The 20926-nt window shown below is 46.7% G+C and overlaps 1 protein-coding gene across 1 annotated transcript in view; it reads right to left on the bottom strand.

Moving 5' to 3' along the window:
* Nucleotides 1–20926, bottom strand: part of DPYS (dihydropyrimidinase) — a 99297-nt gene that overhangs the window by 77715 nt on the left and 656 nt on the right. The window contains exon 2 of the mRNA XM_075550595.1: nt 4206–4364. Coding sequence (XP_075406710.1) covers nt 4206–4364 — 159 coding nt within the window. The remainder of the gene's footprint in view (nt 1–4205; nt 4365–20926) is intronic.

Genomic DNA, 20926 nt, shown 5'->3' with positions numbered 1-20926 from the left:
GAGGCTGTGACTGCTGACGGGGGTAGAAAGCCCAGTCTTTCTCCCACGGCGCTGCTGGTGGCTTCAAACTACTGATCATTGGGATAGCAGCCCATTACACCACCAGGGCTCCTAAAACATTTCTTAGATTATATACATATCTATATCATAATCATTTTGTACAGTCTTTCTACATGGAAGTGTATTATTAATAACTCAGTGGATGCTTTAAATTTTTTCCCTTGTCTTTTAATTATTATGAGGGTGTACCCCCCAAAATAAGGAATTGCACTGGGAAGAGCAGAGCTTTCATTGTATGCATTTTCCCCTCTAGACAAGAATCAAGCAACCCTCTCTGAGTTAGTGCACCCAGTGGCATCACCTGGAAAGGTTCTCTCTGGTCACTGTGCATTTTTTCATAAAAGTAATTTTTCGCTTAAACTTTGTTTTTTTGTGATGGCCTATTTAAGAGAACAGCATGCAGCTGTGACATTTTATTTCCTGCTCCAGAAAAATGCTGTAGAAACTGTTGATGTTGATGTAGAAGCTGTGATGTTGAACACAGCTTACAAGGACAACAAGCTCTGTGGGAAACATTCAAGTGTACGAGTGGTTTTCTTGTTTCAAAAATGGTGAAATGTAAGTTGATGACAAACCTCAGCCTAGACATCCATCAACTTCCCAAACAAACAAAAATGTTGACTTGGAGTACGTTTGGAGTTCATTCCACCAGGTCAGACTAAATCAAGCTTTATATTTAGAGGTTCTGAAAAGATTAAGTAACAGGGTGCAACATAAAAGGCCTGATTTGTGGCAGATGGGAGATTGGTCTTGTCACCACGACACTGCACCTGCTCATGCAGCCTTCCCAGTGCACCTGATTTTTTTGGGAAAAACAGCATGCCTGTCTTGCTCCATGCACCTTACTCATCTGACTGACTGTGTGATTTTTTTTTGTTTCCCCAATGAAGAGGGACATGAAAGGACAGCGATTTGATGATGTAGAAGAGGTGAGAAAAAACGAGGGAGATTCTGCCAGCCATCCAAACAGATGTTTGAAAAATGTTTCCAAGAATGGAATCGCAGATTTGACAAATGTATTGTGATGGAGAGTACTTTGCAAGTGATAAGGTTGTTTTGTAAAAAAAATTGAATACCTAGCTTTGAAAAAAAATCCATTTTGGGGGTACATTCTCATATTTCATACTCTAAAAAAGTTACTGCTATAGATACATATGTAATACCACACTAGAGTAGCTAAAACATCAGGACGTTTGACAAAATCACCGACTACACAAATATGGGCAGCAATGAAAACAGCAGTAAGTGAAAGTATAATTGTCGTTGGGTAACAATGACAGCTAGAACCAGAGCACATTAGAGGGTTCTACAGGGCAAAGGGACATGAACAGACCTTTACCAAAGGGTGACAGACGTCACGCTTTTGGCAGGACAGTCCTTATTTTTTAACAATTTTTCCCGCGTCCCACGGCGTTTGAAAAAAGTCCCAATTTTTGGAAAGAATGCACAAGCTAGGGTATACAGTTTTCGGCTGCCATTTGGCTATTTTGTCACGATATGAGTTTTATCAATGGTGTCCCGCTTTACCAATGTTAAAATCTGGTCACCGTACAAGAGGGCATCCAAGCAGCCAACCAACATACAATGATTTTCATGATCATTAGCCATAACTAAACATATAAACAAACAAAACCCCAGCCTACTGCTATCAAGTTGATTTTGACTCACAGCATCCACATAAGGCTGAATAGATCTGCTCTGTTTCTGAGCGTATGTCATTAGGGAATGTTACATGTAACCAGTTGATATGGCCCTTTGAGCCCCAATTCCAACGATGATGTATGGTACATTCTAGACCAGTGGGTCATGACCCCTTCACAGGGGTCGCCTAAGACCATCAGAAAACACATATTTCTGATGGTCTTAGGAACTGAGACCCCGCTCCTCTATCCATCTCCAGATCGGTCTGCCCACATGCAGATATGCCCACCATGCTTCAAGACGAAATTTCATTTATTAGTAATTATAAATAAATATTTCACAATACATAATTACATGTCATTTTTGTGATTAATCACTATGCTTTAATTATGTTCAATTTATAACAATGAAAATACATCCTGCCTATCAGATATTTACATTATGATTCATAACAGTAACGAAATTACAGTTCTGAATTAGCAATGAAAATAATTTTATGGTTGGGGGTCCCCACATGAGGGTCACGGCATTAGGAAGGTTGAGAACCACTGCTCTAGACTTTCTGCCCCTGGTTATAATCCCATTTTGAGGGCGTTCTCTGCTGATCTAAAGTAGGATTGTCTCGACCTTAGTTGAGGGTGTGAATCATGTCACATTTTGTTTCCACAGGGTATGGTCTGCTAAATAATAAAAACCAAACCTCCATCAAAGCCATTCCTCTGTGTATCAGAGCCACCTTAGGAGTTGGAACTCAGAGAAATCTCAGGATCATGGGCAAAAGAACCCTCTGTGGAGCACATTCAAGGTCTCTGTCTGAAGCGGTGGAGACTGAGGCCAGAGGCTGCACAGACATGCCACCGAGACCATGCGACAGAGCAAAGGAGCGATGTCGAGATAATGGGGCTGTTAGGCAGAATAACAGACTTGGCTTCCTGACCCAAAGAGGCAAAGGCCAAATGACCATGTGGGTGAGAGGCTGAGGAACAGAACGTGAGAGGATTGGACGCTGGCTGAGGAGAAGGTTTGCTGTGGGTCAATGACTATCCTTACTGTGTGCTGATCCTGGCTGGGGGCAACCTGTTAACTGACCTAACAAATCCCCATAATTGTGAGTTTTGTCTGTGCATCTGTGTGGCCACTGCAATAAACTATGGAGCCCAGAATAGATGTGGAGAGCCGAAGAAAGGGCGTGTGTGTCAGAATATGACACAGACAGACAGACAGACAGGGAGTGGCAGATGTCCCTTTGCCTCGTGGCTCCTCTTCCATGCCATGTACAGCAGCCTGGGAACAGAAAAGACTTCTCTTTCTCCTGCCGCAAAGCAAATAAAAACTGCAAGGAGATACCATCTCTCTGACAGTGCCCCCTGGCGTGGCGCACGCGCACACAGACTCACACACACATCACCCCCCACCCCCGACACCCCACTAGTGAAGTCACTGGGAAGCAGGAAGGAAGGGTTGACTAAAGGCATCCAAGAGGTCACTTAGCACAGCACCACACAGGACGGCAGTTTGGGAGAAAAATGAACTTTGGTCGTGGCCCGTGAACCTTGCTGTTAGGCTTGGTGAACTCTGTTAAAGATTGCTTGCTCGCTTGTTTTACATTAACTTGGTGTCTGCATCCCAATTTTTAGAGGGGTGGGGGTAGGTAGAGTCAGAGGTTACCTAGTAATTTTCAAGTCAAATTACTTCTGTGAACCTTTTCTAAAGGATTTCAGAATGAAGTGTGGTGTGTGGGGATTAGCATGTCTGTTTAAATGAAAAGCACAAGTTTCTTCCAAACTCACACGTGTTGACATGGGATCTGGGGATGAGCAGTCTGATGACAACCCAACTGTGGGTTTTCATGTAGGTTTAACTGTAGAAAGATCAGTTTTCCTCCTTTGGCGTTGCTGGTGGTTTTGAACTGCTCACCATTTGGGATCTCATTTGGGTGCGAGACGACAGGCTATGGCTGGCACCCAGCCACCAGCACTATAGCAAGACCTGGCCTTTGCTCCAAATAGATGGCGTTGTCCTGTGTGTGCCTTCAGTTGATTCTGACTCACAGCGACCCTACAGGACAGGGTAGAACGCTCCCCCTAAAGGTTTCCTAGGCTATATTCTTGAGGGCAGACTACTAAGTCTGCTCCTCCTGGGGCCACAGGTTAAGATCATAAAGATTATATAGCCTAGAAACAACCCGGTGGGATGTGCTGTTCTAGCACATGGGGCACCGTGAGCTAAAATGGACTTGCTGGGACCTCGCCGCAACAGCAACCACCCTTTGTGATGTGAAATGCAAGCAACGCATTGTAGCAAACACGAGTCTATTCTACATGACTATAGTCTAAATCCCAACAGCAAGGAGCCGTTGCTGAACTCAGACGCACTTTCATGATCATTCGATGTTCAACAGTTGAGAATCAACTGTAAGCCATGTCAGACCTAAGCCTGGCACGCATCTCTTGGAGCTCAGGCCATGGGCTGAACGGAGCCCAGGCACGCAGCCAGTGCCTCACCTGCTCACTCCACCACGTCACTGCCACGTGAAGACTGTAGTCGCAGCAGACTTTGGGATCAGCCCAGCCTCTCCAGGTCTCAAAGGCTTTGAGGAGGGACTCGCCTTTCTGGGGAATGGCAAAGTCAAGGATCATGGTGGTGCCTCCCGCCAGAGCAGCCTGAAACACAAGAGAGGTCAACCAGTTAGGCACCCATGTTCTCATCATCTCTGAGGGTACACCTGAGCGCACCTGAGGGGCCGGGAGATTGACAAAGATGTCGCCTGTGTGGACAGAATTTGACCGCCCCAAAGAGCTGCTTCAGTTTCTACTGCAAAAAGAATGGCATGCCTGAGGCATGGGAAGGGCTGTTGCCCACCAGAAAACAGAGCCCTGAGTGTCAAACCAAACTCAAACCCAAACCACTACCACCCGGTTGATTCCGACTCAAAGCCCCATCTAGCCGGTTTCAAGGCCATCCATCTAGTGGGGAGTACACAGCCTCATCGGTCTCCCCCAGGGAAGCTGGTGGGTTTTAACCACCCATCTTGCCATCAGAGACTTCGCTTACCCAGCAGGGTCACCAGGGCTCCCTGCAGGGACCATAGTGAAAAAAAGAAAAAATAAGGAGAGAGAAGTGGATTCAAAACCCTCTTCTCAAGAAACTGTACGAGTCATTGTAAAATCACAGCTAAATACAGTCATCAAGTTCATTCGGACTCAGGGACCCCACAGGAAGGAGTAGAATCGCCTCTGGGGGCTTCCAAGGCTGTGAATCTTTAGGGATCCGAAAGCCTCGTATCTCTCCCTTGGAGTAAGCTTGGGGTTTTGAACCGGTGACCTTGCAGTGAGCAGTTCAATGCATAACCACTACCCCACCAGGGTTCCTAAAATTCCAGTTAGTTAGGACGAATGGTGGTGAATGGGATCTCCAGTAACCCTAGGAGCCAGAGCATCTTGGCAGATCAATAGACTCCTTAATCTTCTTCACCCTCCACAACAGGTGTTCTCAAACTGCAGCCCGCCGAGGACACTTATCCGGCCTGCCAGGTTTTTTCCCCCTTTTGCTTTTTTTACTTCAAAATAAGATATGTGCAGTGTGCATAGGAATTTGTTCATAGTTTTTTTAAACTATAGTCCGGCCCACTGTCAGGGGACAGAGAACTGGCCTGTTTAAAAAGTCTGAGGACCCCTGCTCACAACCTGCTGGTGACCCTGTAATTTCTCTTTTACTTCCATCCTTTCCCTCAAATCCATCCCCACTGCTGTACTCACAGTTCAGAGCTCACTCACCCATTCACCTTGACTACTGTGACCTTCTTGATTGCCTTGATGTCTCAGGCCCCACCCCCAACCTTCTACTCCTCCAATCCAATGGAATGATTGTCGGACACTTGACTGTGAGCAGAAGAAAGGCCTGGTAATCTAAGGTCGTAGCTTGGAAACCCTCCAGAGCAGTCTACCCTGCGCTCTGGGGAACTGGCAGAGGGGCAGCCAGGCTGCAGCCCTGCACGGCCAGCTCTCCCTGCAACCAGCGCAGTCAGGGGCGCTTCACTCCAAAGGTTCAATGGAAGCTTCTCGCTGCCTCTTGCATAAACTCTAACCTTCTAGGAGGGAAAGGAGACATTTCTTAGGGGACAGCGAGCTCGCGGTAAGTGAGGGTGATGGAAACGTCTGGAAGCAAATCGTGGTAATGATTAAACAAGAGGAATGGCATCAACGTTAACGAGTTGCGCATGTGAAAGGTGTCGAAATAGCAAACGTTTGTGACATCTGTGGTACCCCCCCCACCCCCAGCCACACACACACAATCTAATCTTCAAGACCGGTCTCAATTCTCCACACATCCCGTGGCATATTGTATTACGGCATATTATGACTAATTTAAAAACCAAATCACCGAATCAAGTGTATTTGGCTAATTACATAAATTGATTTCATGTAAACTAAAAGCACAAGGTGGTTAATGGGCTTTTATTACTGTCCTCCAACAAGGTGGGTGAAGAAAACAAACGCAGGGTTAGCCAGAGGCGAAGAGCATGGGAGTGGGAAGCTCAGGACAAAGACTTAGCTGTCCTGTACCCCTGGGAAAATCCACCACCTCTCTGCGCCTTTGCTTCCTCTAGTGCAGTGGTTCTCAACCTGTGGGTCGTGACCCCTTTGGGGGGGTCGAATGACCCTTTCACAGGGGTCACCCAATTCATCACAGTAGCAAAATGACAGGGATGAAATAGCAACGGAAATAATTTTATGGTTGGGAGTCACCACAACATGAGGACCTGTATGAAAGGGTCAGAGTATTATGGAGGTTGAGAACCACTGCCCTAGTGTAAAGTGAGAAAAATGCAACTGGTCCTAGACCACTGGGTCCCTACTGACTTATTTGTGCATTTTGTCATTCTCTGGGGGCTATGGCACTCCCGTCTGTTCCCAGTATTTTAAACGCCGGCACAGCCACCTGTGGCGAACAGGTTTCCGTGAAGCTTCCAGACAGAGACCAGACTGTGAAGAAGGAAAAAACAGGCTGTGCACTTCTGAGGAATTAGCGACTGAAAACCTTGAAAATAGCACTGGGGCATCTTGTAATGAAATGTCAGAAGATGAGACCCTCCAACGACTCAAAATATGATGCCGCTCAAAATGCAATTAGGGAAAGAACAGGCTTCTCACAACAGCATCGGCATTAATGACCTGGAGCGGGCAAGGCATTTGGAGCTGCGTTTGCTGCTGGGCACGGCTTAAATGGAGAAAAACACAGCTGCAAACGTAGACGGTACAAAGCATCCATTTGGGGAAACCAGATGCCATCAAAAAAGGAAATAAAAGACAATCAAAAGGCACATGCTAACAATTAGTCCAATGAGCTAATGAACCAGGCCAACACCAGTCTTCACAACCCAGGACCAGAACTAGATGGAGCCTGGCTTCTGCTACCAACTACTCTGAAGGAGGTTCACATGAGAAGGTCCTGAGTAGAGAGAGGGGAAAACGTAGAACAAAACTCAAAATCATAAGACAGATCAGGCTGATCACATAGACACAGATGGGACCCCTGAGACGATGGCCCGGAGCTTCCACGTGTGGAACTGCCCTCACCAACCCCTGTGGTAGAATCAGCAACCATGAAAGACCAAAAGGGCAGCATTTACCCAAGTTCAGAGTGGAAGGAAGTTAGGGAAGGAGGAAGCACAGAAACCGGAAACAGAGAAGTGGGAGGGATAAGCATGAGCACGCTGCGGGGAGGCGATGAATGAGTTGAAACAATGTGTTTGCATTGTTTGCACGAAGGCTGATGACCTGTTCTGCAAACATCCGCCTAATCTACACACCAATTTTAGAAAGGCCTCTGGGTGTTGACCACTAGCTGAGGCCTGTTGGCCCAAATGAGCATGGGCTACAAATATCAAATTCTGGACCTATTAAAAACAAACCTTCCAACTCAGCGACCTTCTAGGACAAAGAACTGCACATGGGGTGACCAAGGCTGGAATCTTTATGATCACAACTGCCACCTCTTTTTCCCACAGAGCGGCTGGTGGGTTCGAACTACTGACCTTTTGTTTTGTTTAACAGCCAAGTGCTTTACCACTGCACCACCAGGGTTCCCTGGACACACCCAAGTGTTCTTAAAATTACCCAAATAAGCAGATCGTTAGCCACTTATGGCCGGTCTGGCTTTCCATACTCCACGAAACCTGGTCCAACATCTCCTAGCCCGACAGAAGCTAAAACCCCATCGTTCAGACGTCTCCACAGGGCCCAGAAGCCCCGGTGGCACAAAGGTTAAGCACTCCGCTACGAACCTGACAGGCTGGTGTGGGAACCTACTCAGCTGTGCTGAGGGACAAAGACCTAGCAATCTGCTTCTACTCTGTCCCACTGAGTCGCTTTGAGTTGAAAATCAACTCAATGCCCCCAACCACAACAAGGGCCTCCTCCTCCCTGGGAGCAATCTGACCCAGAGTCCCTACCCGGCTGCAGATGGGCAGCGAGTACCTAGGTTGTGTGCTTGCTTCCCACCTTCCCTTCTCCGCTGTGGCATCATTCATATTCTTTCCAGGGGCATCACTAGGGGGCCACTCGGGTGCAGACCACACTGGGTGACAAGGTTAGCGGGACTGACCCATAAGACTGTCTATAGAATTTTTATTCAGTGTTTTAACAGATTTTTTTCATATAAAAACATTCCTGCAGTAGAGATTACACAAAAGCCTTGGTGGAATAGTGGCTACACATTGGGCTGCTCCACCAGCAAGGTCAGCAGTTCAAAACCACCCGGCACTTTGAGGGAGACAGAGAAGGCATTCTACTCCTGCAGGAGTGAACTGTCTCCAAAATGCAAAGGAGCAGTTCTACCCTGTCCCAGAGCATCACAATGAATTGGAATTGACTCAACAGCAATGAGGGAAGGGTACTCACTGGCGAGGATCAACTAAAATGAGGAAGGCCCTCAATGAGATGGGCTGACACCGGTGCTGGAGCAGTGAGCTCCAGAACCTAACCACTAACGTAAGGCCGGTGGAGGCCAGGCTGTGTGTCGCTCCGTTTGCGTGCGGTGGCTACCTGTTGGAACCGAGTGGATGGCACCTAATGACAAGAGCGCTCCTGCAGTCCGTTGCAATAACAAAAGCATTTTCCATAAGCCCAGTTTACATGTAGCAATAGGCCTAGGAGACTAAACCGCTATGCTAATTTACTTTAGAGCCTTATCACGCTGTCACCATCACCCAATGACAATGCACTCTGAATCACAAGTTGAGTGGTTTCCCCTGTGAGACACCTGTAACCAGGTGCTGTTGTTTTCATCACGGAAGACATTTTTATAGTCACTGATGTTGTACTGTATAATAATCATGATCACTGGTAAACCTTTATCCAGAACCTTGATATATAGATAAACAACAAACAAACTCGCTGCCACGGAGTCAACGCTGACTCAGACGGATGCTTGGGGTCTCTGAGCCCGTCAACTGCAGGCGGGAATAGAAAGCCTAGTCTTTCTCCCGCGGAGCGGCTCCAGGTTTCCAACAGCCAACCATGCGGATCGCAGCCCAAGGCAGAGCCACTACGCCACCAAGGCTCCTGTCTTCATGAGAATGACGAGCTTCTGGAAAAGGAGAAAACTGGAAAGTCTTCTACTTAGTTACTCATGGTGTGATTAATATGGCATGCTGCGATTTGGTGTAGCCAGGTTACAAAGCAGATTTTGGTATGTCTATATGGTATAAAAATTGTACATTTAACCAGTTTACAGCTATACTTAACTACATATTATGCTATGATTAAAATTGAAAATAAACATTCCCAAGGATTCTGCATCGTCTGGAAGGGGAGGAGGTCCACGGGGCGGGGGCGGGGGAGGTGACACCAATCCTAGTCATCCCCACAGCTTGCTTGCTTTCTCCTCCCTCCCTCCCTCTCCTCCTGCCCTCCCGACTTTTGCAGCTCCAGTGCAGTGTGTAGTAACTGAATGTCTTCTCTATACTTTTGTCAGTTAGCCAAACAAAATGCAGTTACCTTTCCTAATCTTGGCTCATAAATCAATTCTTTCAGCTCCTAATTACTTTGGCTGTTCTCCCTTGAAAACCTTCCAATTCATCTAAGCCTTCTTTCCGGGGAGGGGGAGCAAGTGCCATGTCAGGTGCAAATGTGGTGAAACAGAAATCGAGATAAACTCTAACCAACAGGGAATCAGAATATTACGTAACACAAGATTTCATTTAAGAACGTAGTAGGTTGTAAATCGCCGTTGAAAGTATCCCAAACACTACATGTCACCAAATTTCCATTTCTGAACTGATCCTAGGACAACTGACGTTGCTTCACTTAAGCTTGTCCCAGGACCTATTCAACCCATGTCAAACAAAAAGGAAGCTCATGGTGGTATTTGAACGTTAAGGGTACAGGCAGTTGGCTGAACATTCAGTTTCTCCATCATCATAGAGACACACAAAAACCAAACTTTGGGATCCCAATTTACAGTCCAACTCCAGAGGCACATTCAGTATTGTAAAGATGATTAGTACATGAGCTTCATGCCGACCACTGTCAAGTTCAAACTAGCAATCACACCAGCATCCATCCATAAAGGCCTCAGCCACCCTTGCCATCTACCTCTTCTGTGCATCCTGCAATCAATCAAGGACCCTCTGGAGGCCACCTCTTATCCCTGCCTAGCTCACGAATCTCTCCTCTCCCTACATCGTCACCTCCTCTCACTCCGCCCACCTACATCTTCTCCAGATTGGATTAGCTCAGTCCTCGCTTGACCCTGGCGTCATACCAGCCATGCTTGCCACTACGAATCTTTCCATGACTTTTCTTTCCTCTGAGCCTGAAGAAAAGAAACTTCACAGGTTCCATTTGGAGATGTTCGTTACCTTCTATGCTGAGTTGACCCCCTTTCAATCCATGTGTCCCACTCCAGTGTCCCTCTCTGTGAGCTGAAAACCACTCAACTCAGAGGGAGCCTTACCCATGCATTTCCCTCCATTGTTCAACTCCCTCTACAGGTCCAGTGGTTCTTCACACTGGATACACGTTAGAATCGTCTGGGGCACTTTTGTCCCATCTCCCAGAACTCCTGATTACACTGACCTCGGTATACCAAATGCCCTTTCGTACATACATATACTCATTCAATGCCTACTATCTTCATATTCTGTAAATGTTTAAGGGAAAAGGGAGGGACCAGTGAGTTTCCCCACAAAACAATAAGGCTGAGTAACTATAATGATTCCCATTTCCAATAGTCAGCCTTGGCCATGTAGCTCATTCCTGAGATACTTATGTGAGAATGTGACTACCAAATTCAGACCCTGAGCTTCAGAGACCACTACTAATCTGGGTCCCCTATGACTTCAAAACCATAAAACTAGTGTCTTTTTCTGTATTTATGCTTCTCCAAGAACTGTCTTGCTCTGAGAAAAAAATATCATTACATTTTGTTTTGTTTTAAGCTGTTAAGGTCTTTGCTGAAACATCAGATCCTTGAGGCTGAGGAATTACTGGATGTCAACACAGCAATTTCAGTGAAGGTGAAATCGCTTAGATATGACTCTTTTATCCACGTCTTTGTAACTCCCACCAACCGGTTTCGTGAGATCATGCACAAACAGGGTGTGGGACACAAATGGCGAGAACTGGTCAGTTTGGCCATTCCTCTCGGTATAAGAGAAGCATCTCAGAAGCAGGGAGAGGGCTCCCACCATCATCTGGAGAGAAGAGCCACCCGTGGAGCACGTGTGAGATCCCTGCCTGAGGCAGCAGAGGGCATGCGAAGGCGAGGAACACGAGAGCACAGGAGCCACACAAAGACCATGAGGCAGAACAATGGATGCACTGGCCACCGAATAAGGCAGAGGCCAAGGGACCAAGGCCTGAGATGCTTAGGGCAGAACGAGATGTGTCTGTTGGTTGAGAAGAGGCACTGCAGGGGACTAGAGGTCGCATGCTTAATGCTTTCTTATGCTGACTTGGGGTAACCTGTTCACTTCCCCCGTAAACCTCTGTAACTCTCAAGAAGTGTTTGTGAGTTCTGTGTGGCCATTGCAAGGGGCATAAAGTGCTGTGAGGGGAAAGGATGCGGTCAGGGTAAAAAGATGAAGGGTGCAGGCCTGCCTCGTAGCAACTGGTCTTGGGTTGGTGTGGAATTAATTACTCCTACCTTGTGTACCTGGAGGAAGTCAGATGCGGCTCCATGCCATTTCCTCAGCAATGCAATTTCCCTGGTAAATACAATGAAGTATAACTATACATGTAAGTGTCCTCCTTCGGAGTGTTATTGGGCATGTGAGAAGTAAGGGCACAAAGTTATGTTGGGGTGTAGATTCTGGGCTGCCTGGGCTTAATTCTCAGACACGAAATCTACTCAGAAATGTGGCCTGGTGACGCAACCTAGCTGTAACAATGGGGTGGAAGTCACGTCTGACTTCCTGTAACTACATCCCTCCAACCTTCTTTACCAATATTGACAACAACTCTCTCTCTCAAGGAATTTTATGTACCTTTGCTGGATATTAACATTCATTGCAATGACCACAGACCATACTCATGATAATAAGGCTTATTAATGAAGTTAACTGGTGACATGATACGAGTTCTTCTGATCAGGAGCACCTCTACTTTCTGATTCTTAGTCTCCCAGCTATAAGTCCCTTGGCCTCTGCCTTGCCCTGCTGAATATGAAGTGTAAAGTTCTTTAGCACTACCAATAAATTCCCAAAGGGCATGCTACTCTACCATAAGTCAGCCTTCAGCAAGACACTTGGCTCTAGCTCCATAGATCGGCAAACCTAGCTCCACCAATTAAGTGCCTATAGACATATCACTCTGCAAGCTATGTTCCTACTTAAAGGCATTCAAGTTTATTTGCTCTGTGAGCTGGGAAGCCTGCCACTCCTATTCCATGCTTTTTAGGTGCAGCTGCCTTTGCCACCATTGATACTGTCAAGTCCCTGGTTCACAGTCTTCTGATAGAAGGAGGTTCAGCCTGCAGTGAGCTGTGGGCACAAAGGAGCTGTTTCACTCCTGGCTCTTCTTGATGGTAGTGAGAACCCCACTTACTGCTTCTGAGATGGCTCACTGTAAACGTAGCAGGATAGCAAGACTGACCCTTCTGCTCATTAGGCTGTCACACACCATATTTATATGGTTGCATCCAGTCATTTAGTGGAAGTTGCAAAGACTATGATGAGAAGAGCCATAGCAAGTAATTTGTGACACCACATTAGCAAAAGGAAAAGCAGCAGGTGTCCCTGACCTACCAGTTCCTTCAAAATGGTCAAGTTCATGAAGGCTAAATCTACAAGACCTACTGTATATAATTTATCATTAAAAACTAGAGGTTGACTTCTCTCTAGTCTGCCATTGAGAACAGAGAACATGGCTTGCCCACCCCCACCTCCCCAACTGCAAGGTCTGGCATTTCATGGGTTTCGTCCTACTCATAGCAACCCTATAGCACAGAGAAGAATATACAGGGTGTCCAGAAGCAGACTTCTGGTGCCTTTCTAACATGGAGCTGCTGGTGGGTTTGAAATGCCGACATGCTGCCTGGCAGCTGAGGGCTGAGCAGCTGTCCTGTGGGGTTGCTATGAGCCAGCATCAACCAGACCTTGATGGAAACAGGCTTGGTTCTTTCCGTTGGAGTGGCCTGGGATTCCCAGGTAATGAGTAAATGACTAGAATTTCAACATCAACCTAAACAACATTTCATTCTTGTGGGGGAGTGCCAGTGTCCCCTCGGGTTCGTGGTAGCCTCCTGAGAGGTTATCTGGTCATGTGCCCTCTTCACCCGGGCTGGTGTGCTGGCATCCGTTGCGCTGGATGTCTGGCCAGTGGGTGTTTTGAGTCCCTTCCAGCCTAAGGGGCTGATCCTCCAGCGTTCTCCTGAACAGCACTATCTTGTGTCCGGAGGGTTTCCGTGGCTAATATTTAGAAATAGCAGGCCTTCCTTCCTAATCTGTCCATCTGACAGTCCCACCGAAGCTGGTACGCCATCAGATGATCCTGTTGGTTTAGCTTTCAAAATCACGGAGACACCAAAGCCACCACAGTGTGATGCCTTGATTGATGTGTGGTGGTCTCAATGCCTTCATTTTCAGATTCCCTGGAAGCACCGCAGGACTGCCTCTGTCCGACATTGAAAGACAGACCAATGAGGGAGAAAAGAGGCCGGGGCACTGGAATATGAACACAATCTCAGTAAAGTTCTGTGAAAGAATTCCTAACCTACATCACCCTAAATAAGGCCAAAGCCTCCTTTCGTGTCAATTGGTTTGAATCTATTGAATGGATGTTGTTTATCCTGATTATTTAGAGCAGCGGTTCCCAACCTGTAGGTCACGACCCCTTTGGCGGTTGAAGGACCCATTCACAGGGGTCATCCAATTCTTAACAATAGCAAAATTACAGTTATGAAGTAGCAACACAAATAATTTTATGGTTTGGGGCATCACCACAACATGAAGAACTATATGAAAGGGTCACGGCACTCAGAAGGTTGAGAACCACTGATTTAGAAGGCTAACTTGGTAATCAGTATATGGCCATCCAAGGAAACTGTGGAATCACAAATTCCTTGAGCTGGAAAAGGCTAATTACCCACACAAGAAAGTCCATACCTCATTCCCACCAGTGATGAAAGAAACACCTGTTAAAAAATATCAAGAACGCTGCTTTGCTATTGAATTGTGACTCACCGATAGCCCTGGGGTCGATTCTGACTCAACGCCCTGCGGTACAGAGGACAAGTGCTCTTCGGGATTTTGGAGGCTGCAGATCTTTAAGGGAACTGAGAAAGGAATCTTTCTCCTTCACTGAATTGTGACAGAGATTATTATTAGAGTTTACATCCTCCGTTAGCTACAACACAACGAAATGGATATCACAGTACATGGCTGGTGGGAGCAGAGATCGAAAAGCGATCTGGATTACACGTTTGCATGAAGCTCTGGATTACCTGTTCGGAGGAAGATCTATCTGGGTTACATATTTGTATGAAATGCCTTTTTCTGTAGTCTGGGTAGAGAAACAAATCCATGGACACACATATGTGTAAAGGAAGAGGTTTATATACAAGAACAATTGTACATTGAGAAAACATCTCAGCCCAGCCCAGATCAAGTCCTTAAGTCTGATATTAGCCCATATGTCCAATACCAATCTATAAAGTCCTCTTCAAACTCATCAAACGCACGCAATGATGCTGAATGTAGATCACAGGCCAGTGGGTAGAAAGTCCTTGGATCCAGTGTCATTGGAATATCTCAGCTCTGGCAGGGGTCTCTGCATCAGGGCGGGTTCATGAGTCTTGTCAGCTGCTATGTCTCCAGGGTGTATGCTGAGAGTTTCCTATCACCAAGGAGGAAACACCAGTTTTCCCAGAATTCTAAGAAGGCCATGCCCACACAGAAGCTTCATTGGCTATGATCCGATTGAGAAACTAGACTCTACCCTTCACTCATAATCTTCTCAAATAAACAATTATATAACTACCACAGCCTTTTTTACATGCCTGACCCAGTCTCTGTGACTCCACTCTGGAGATGAACTCTAACTTAAACGTCAGTGCTAGCCGTAACCCTATTGAGAGACCAGCATAAAACCACAAACTACCAAAATGCCGGACAAAGAAAAAGACAACGGAGTCATCAGCCATGAGGAGGAGAGTGAAAGACAGGCTGGGCACTTGAGATGAGAAGTTGGGCGGGGCCGTGCTGAGCTAGGATCTTGTCAAGCACAGTGCTGGGGGCATCTATCTGCGTTGTGATCTTGCAGGGAGGTGAAAGGGGGGCGGGATTCAGAGCCTTAAGCTGCGACCTGACACTCAGCCTTGGGGAGCACACTGAGGGCCAAGGGCTCACCTTCTCCAGCAAACCCAGGGGAGACATCTAACAAAAACTGCTGACAACAATCAGCGTGCAGCCTTGGGTAGAAGAAAAATGGAAATAGATACATGCCAAAGACAGACAAAAACTCCTGACATCACAGGTCCTGAAATGTGAACCATGTAAGTTAAATAAGGCGATTTAAATACTTTTTATACTCTTAATTTTCCTTTAAGAAAAAAAAAGTGACTCTCATGCACCAGCTGTTTGCTAAGAGTGGGAGGATGGATATACGTCATTTTTGTATCTATTAAAAGTATATATTTTTAATTGAAGTTCTTTTTCCAATGGAGCCCAAATTTTACTGAAAGGGCATGTGACTTGCCCAAGGTCAGCCGGTCAACCACAGAGCGGAACAGAAGCCCAGCCCAGCGCTCCCACAAGCAACAGAAGATGGAGTTTGGTTCGCAGCCAGGTTTTCTGACCCAGCTCCTCCAGAGGTGAGGAAGCTCTCCAGCATAGCCTCTGCGTCCGTTTAATCACACGCTCTATGCCGCCTCACTGCAAGTAGTCACGTCCGTGGCATTTTACCAAAAAGATCCAAAATAAAGTATGACTCTCTTTCTTAGCAGTTTGAGGACTTTTTGTCCTTTCAAAAAAAGAATGCTGCACGGTTTTCTAAATATATATATATATTTTTTCAGTCAATCCCTCTGCAGCTAGTATTTGAAAATTCTAACACTGCCTCTTAAAATTCACCCTTTTATCGTAGCATGCAATAAAGGCAAAGTCTTAATTCCTTCAAGTTTACCTAGTTCAAAGAAATGTATCTAAATAGGAAATCCCCTGGCCCTTCTTTGTGACTGCTCAATCATTGGAAAATGAATTAATGGAATGCCACTGTGTTTTAAATCGGTCATATGACTGTGAAAGTTGGACAATGAATAAGGAAGACCGGAGGTGAACTGATGCCTGCGCCACGGTACCGGGGGAAGCACAGTGAAAGCACCCCATGAACTATCAAAAGAACAAACGAGGCTGCTTGGAAGTCCAGCCAGAGTGCTCCTGAGAAGCCAGGAAGATGAGGCTTCATCTCCTGTACTTTGGATGTTATCAGGAAGACCAGTCCCTGGAACTCAAAAAGCAAGGCCCTCGACTACAGGTTGACATGGTGGCTGCAACGAGTGGCAGGAACAGAAGAACAATTGTGAGGTGGCACAGAACCCGGCAGGGTAGCATTCTGCTGTACCCAGGGCTGCTGGGAAGCAGAAACAACCCAACGGCGCTGAAACACAGTAACTACTGTGCACCTGGCACAGAGCAACCGAACAAAATGAGAGTTCCTTAACAGAGAGCACTACGGCCAGTCACTACTGGTCAGAGAAAAGCTTTTGCCTGTAAAGAAGTAGGTCAATCATAGGTTTAGGCCAACCCATGACATGAATTAGATTCACACGTTTGGATGGCCTACGTTTCATTGATCTAGTGATCCGTAAACAGGATACTACAACACTCTCCTTTTTATTTGAGGGACGTTACAAATGATCCACCTGGGTAACGCAGAAAGCAAACAGCTACCAGTGTAACCTTTCGGGTCTCATCTCGTGAAAGCAGGGTATTTCGTTTTTGATTTATAGCTTTCTATCCTTTAGGTGTCCATTTCTGTGTCCTTATGGGCTGATGTGTCTCCCAAGCCTCATCTTGGTGATGGATGAGAACCGTCGCTGCCTCCAGCATCAGGATGGAGAAAGGCGCCTGCATGTCCTAAGGACGCTGCTGTTCATTTCGCAAGAAATGCCATCTCCCGTGAACATTCATCTCAGACGATGCTCTCATCCGACATTCACCATCCAGACACCTCTAAAGAATCGAGGTTTGTTCAATCATTACTTCAGAGAGTGAATCAAGTAGGGAAAGACACCAGCGATGGAATCCTTAGGTTCAAGTCTGAAGGTCACGCTGCCACCCACTCGCTGTGCAACCTCAGTCTCACTCACTCCTTGTCATCAAGTCGATTCCAACTCAAAGAACAATGCCCTGTGGTTTCCCGAGACTGTAACTCTTTACTGGAGTAGAAAGCCTTCATCTTTCTCTCTAGGAAACTGGCAGTTTTGAACCAATGACCTTGCAGTTAGCAGCCCAACAGGTTACCTCCCACACCAGCAGAGCTAATTCCAATGGACTCCCCCATGAAGAAGAGATGATGGTAATTGGGAGGGCGCGGGGTAGGGTGGGATGCACAGCTCGGCAGAGTACCTGGTATGTGATGAGTGTGTGAGAGCGTCAAAGTGGTGGTTGTTGTTCATCGCTGTTGGTTCAGGCTCACAGAGACCTCCCGTGTGCAGAGTAGCACTGCCCCAGAGCATTTTCAAGACTGACTTTTTGGAAGCTGTTGCCAGGCTTTTCTTGCGAGGAACCGCTTTTGTCGGTTAAACCCACCAGCCTTTCAGTTAGAAGTTGCGCCATTAACCATCTGTGCCACCCAGAAACCCAAAGCAGGCATTACTTATCATGATTATTAGGAAGCCCTTGTAGTGTAGAGGTTACACGTTGGGCTGCTCACCTTTAAGGTCAGCAGTTCAAAACCATCAGGTCCCTGGGGGTGGGGGGCAACGAGGCCTTCTACTCCTGTAAAGGATTACACTCTCTGAACCCAACAGAGCCAGTTCTGTCATGTCCTAGAGGTTTCCTAGGAGCTGGAAATGACTCGATGGTAGCTTTTTAATCACTTTTAGTGATTTTAGTTTTAAAAATCATTATTACTAATAAGCAAAATAAATGTGACTGTCTCAGTTATGTAGTGCTGCTATACAGAGATACTAAAAGTGGGAGTCTTCAACAAACAGAACATTATTTGCTCCCCGTGTGGAGACTGAAGACCAAAGTCAGGGTGCTGGCTTGGAAGGAAGGCTAGCTCTCTCCGTTACCCCTGGAGGAAGGTCCTTGCTCCTTGACAATCTTCCCTCATCTCTGTCTCCCTGCTTCTTTAGGCCTAATCTGCCCTTGTAAACCTCAACACATTATCAACTAAAAACATATCTACTCCAACACCAAAAGCCAAATCCACTGCCATCGAGTCAACTCTACCGTACCGAGTGCTCCAGACGGTAAAGCTATACCAGAGTGGGCAGCCTCACCTTTCTCCCTCAGAGCGGAAGGAAGGTTCAAAGGGCGGAGCTCTCAGTTAGAAGCCCATCTGAGAATCCATTAAACCAACAGGGCTCCTTCACCCTGTGGTGGTTACATTTAATGTCATCATGTAAATGGATGAAGGCGCAGGCATGGAGGCCAATCTATCTGTCCGTCAGGCCACAGTCTGATGATGCCCCCTTGGAGGTGCGGCCTCTTTAAAGCAGAGACACAGGGAACCTCTGTACCTCTCTCCTCTCGCTCCCCTTGGTTTGCTCCTTGCTTGAAGTGTTAACCTACCTCTAGGGTGCACAATGTGGGTTGCCAACCCTGGAAGCTGTGGTCATCCTACTGTGTTATCATTGACCTTGGACACATATCACTCTGCACCCACCAGCCTGTGATATCCCTTCATCCCACCTCTGCCTCTGCCTGCAGTTATGAGTCTGGAAAGGGCTTCAGCTGGCATCAAACCTGTGGACTTGTTTGGACTGGTCTGGTTGACTGCCTGATATATAACATTACCTCTTGAATTGGGTTTGTTTCTCTAGACAACCAAGCTTAACACAACACTACTGTCTAATCAGTGACTTTGGAGGGGATCTGCTGACCTAGTTACATTCAAGGCACATGGTCTGCGCAGGTTCTGACAACTGTGCTTTGAGATTCCTAAGGCTCACTCTTCATGAATTTTACCAAGGAGCATAGAACAATCACAGGGGCTTATTAAGAACAAGTTTTAAAACGATTGAGAACTACATTGGTAAGGGCCAGGAAAGTGGTAGAGGGGCTTTTTTTTTAATCTTAATAACACATCTTCTTTCGTTTAAAATTTTTCTCCAATGTCCTAAGTATGATATAAAAATACGTATACTTAAATATAAAAATATGTTCGTTAAAACTTAGTATGTTTCACTCTGTAACAAAGGAAGAAACAAACATTCAAAATCAAGTGGGCCAAGTTTCCAACAGATAAAATGGCTTGTCCTACAAAGAACTTTGATCATTGGCCTCGAGGCTGACAATCAGTAACTGGGAACCATCTCTCTAAATACCGGTGTGGGTGGCTTTTCCAGGTCCTTCTCTTTGGATCTCCTTGCTTTTCGGTTGGTTGGTTTTTTTCAGCCTTCTGGGCCGATCATACAGGACCGGGGAGCACGGGGTGGAGAGGGATCAGAGCATTAGCAATGAGTGATCAGTGGATAGAAATGAGTAGTCAGTGGAGTGTTCTCAAAACTTTCTGAAAAGATGGCAGAAAGACCTGACTTAACCCCACGTACATCAAGGCCTGATGGACAGCAAATGTCACAGACATATCCCTTGGCCAAAACGCCGCACTGGAGAGGAGAGGCGCGCTTCCAGCATTTCTTGTATGCAGTCCAAAAGCAAGGGGCCTTGGCCACAGTGGGGGACACAGTTTTAGTTTTGTGATTTTCATGTCAAGCTTCCCTGTCAATCACCTGTTGTTAGAACCCAAATGTCCAGCTAGACCTTGGTGCCTAGAGAAAGAGGTCCTGTTGGCACAGTGGTTAGTGCTTAGCTGCTCACCAAAGGGTCAGTGGGTCAAACCCCAGCCACTCTGGGAAGAAAAATGTTGCAGTGTGCTTCCTGTCTATCTCATAGGGTCACTGTGAGTTGACATGGACTCTACTGGCACTCAGTTTGAGTTCAGTATGGTTTGCTTTTGGTGTCTGGGGAACCCAAAGCTGCCCTGGGGGTGCGTTGGTTAGAGCACTCTCTAGGAGCCCAAAGGCCTGAGGTCTTGGTGGGAGAATGAGGTGGCTGGCTGCTACTGCAGCACAGATTACAGCCCTGGGGGAAACCTACTCCTCATGTTGGGACCAGCAATCTGACCGCATTCCCCTACCAGCAAGGTTGGTGTCAGAGAAGGGCCGGGGGAACTCGTGAGTACCCAGTCAGCCATCCTATCAGGAGTTTTCTCTCTTCTCAGGCATGGTCAGGCTGGACGCGTGGGTCAAAGATTATGCACAAAATGGCCTGAGGGACTCTGGTCAAGGTGGGCAGATGGGTGGATTTTGCATGGGACTCTCGCCGGGAGTATAAGAAGGGGAGAGATGGCTTGGAGGGCAGATCTAAAGACAAGATTCCATAGATTTTTACAGGAAGTTTGTGAAATTGGTTTCGTGGAATACCACCTCAAATGGGGGGAGTGTGTGTGCCCTGTGGGCTCATGAGGTTCAAGGTAAAGAGAGGTCACAGGAAGGGCACCGGGCTGCCTTGAATGTGTCGAATCCCCCAATCAGAGCGGAGGGATCTAGTTTA

The sequence above is a fragment of the Tenrec ecaudatus genome, chromosome 5, assembly GCF_050624435.1.
Source record: "Tenrec ecaudatus isolate mTenEca1 chromosome 5, mTenEca1.hap1, whole genome shotgun sequence".
Lineage (NCBI taxonomy): Eukaryota > Metazoa > Chordata > Mammalia > Afrosoricida > Tenrecidae > Tenrec > Tenrec ecaudatus.
Note: the sequence above shows the minus strand (reverse complement) of the source record. Positions and strands in the feature narration are given on the sequence as shown.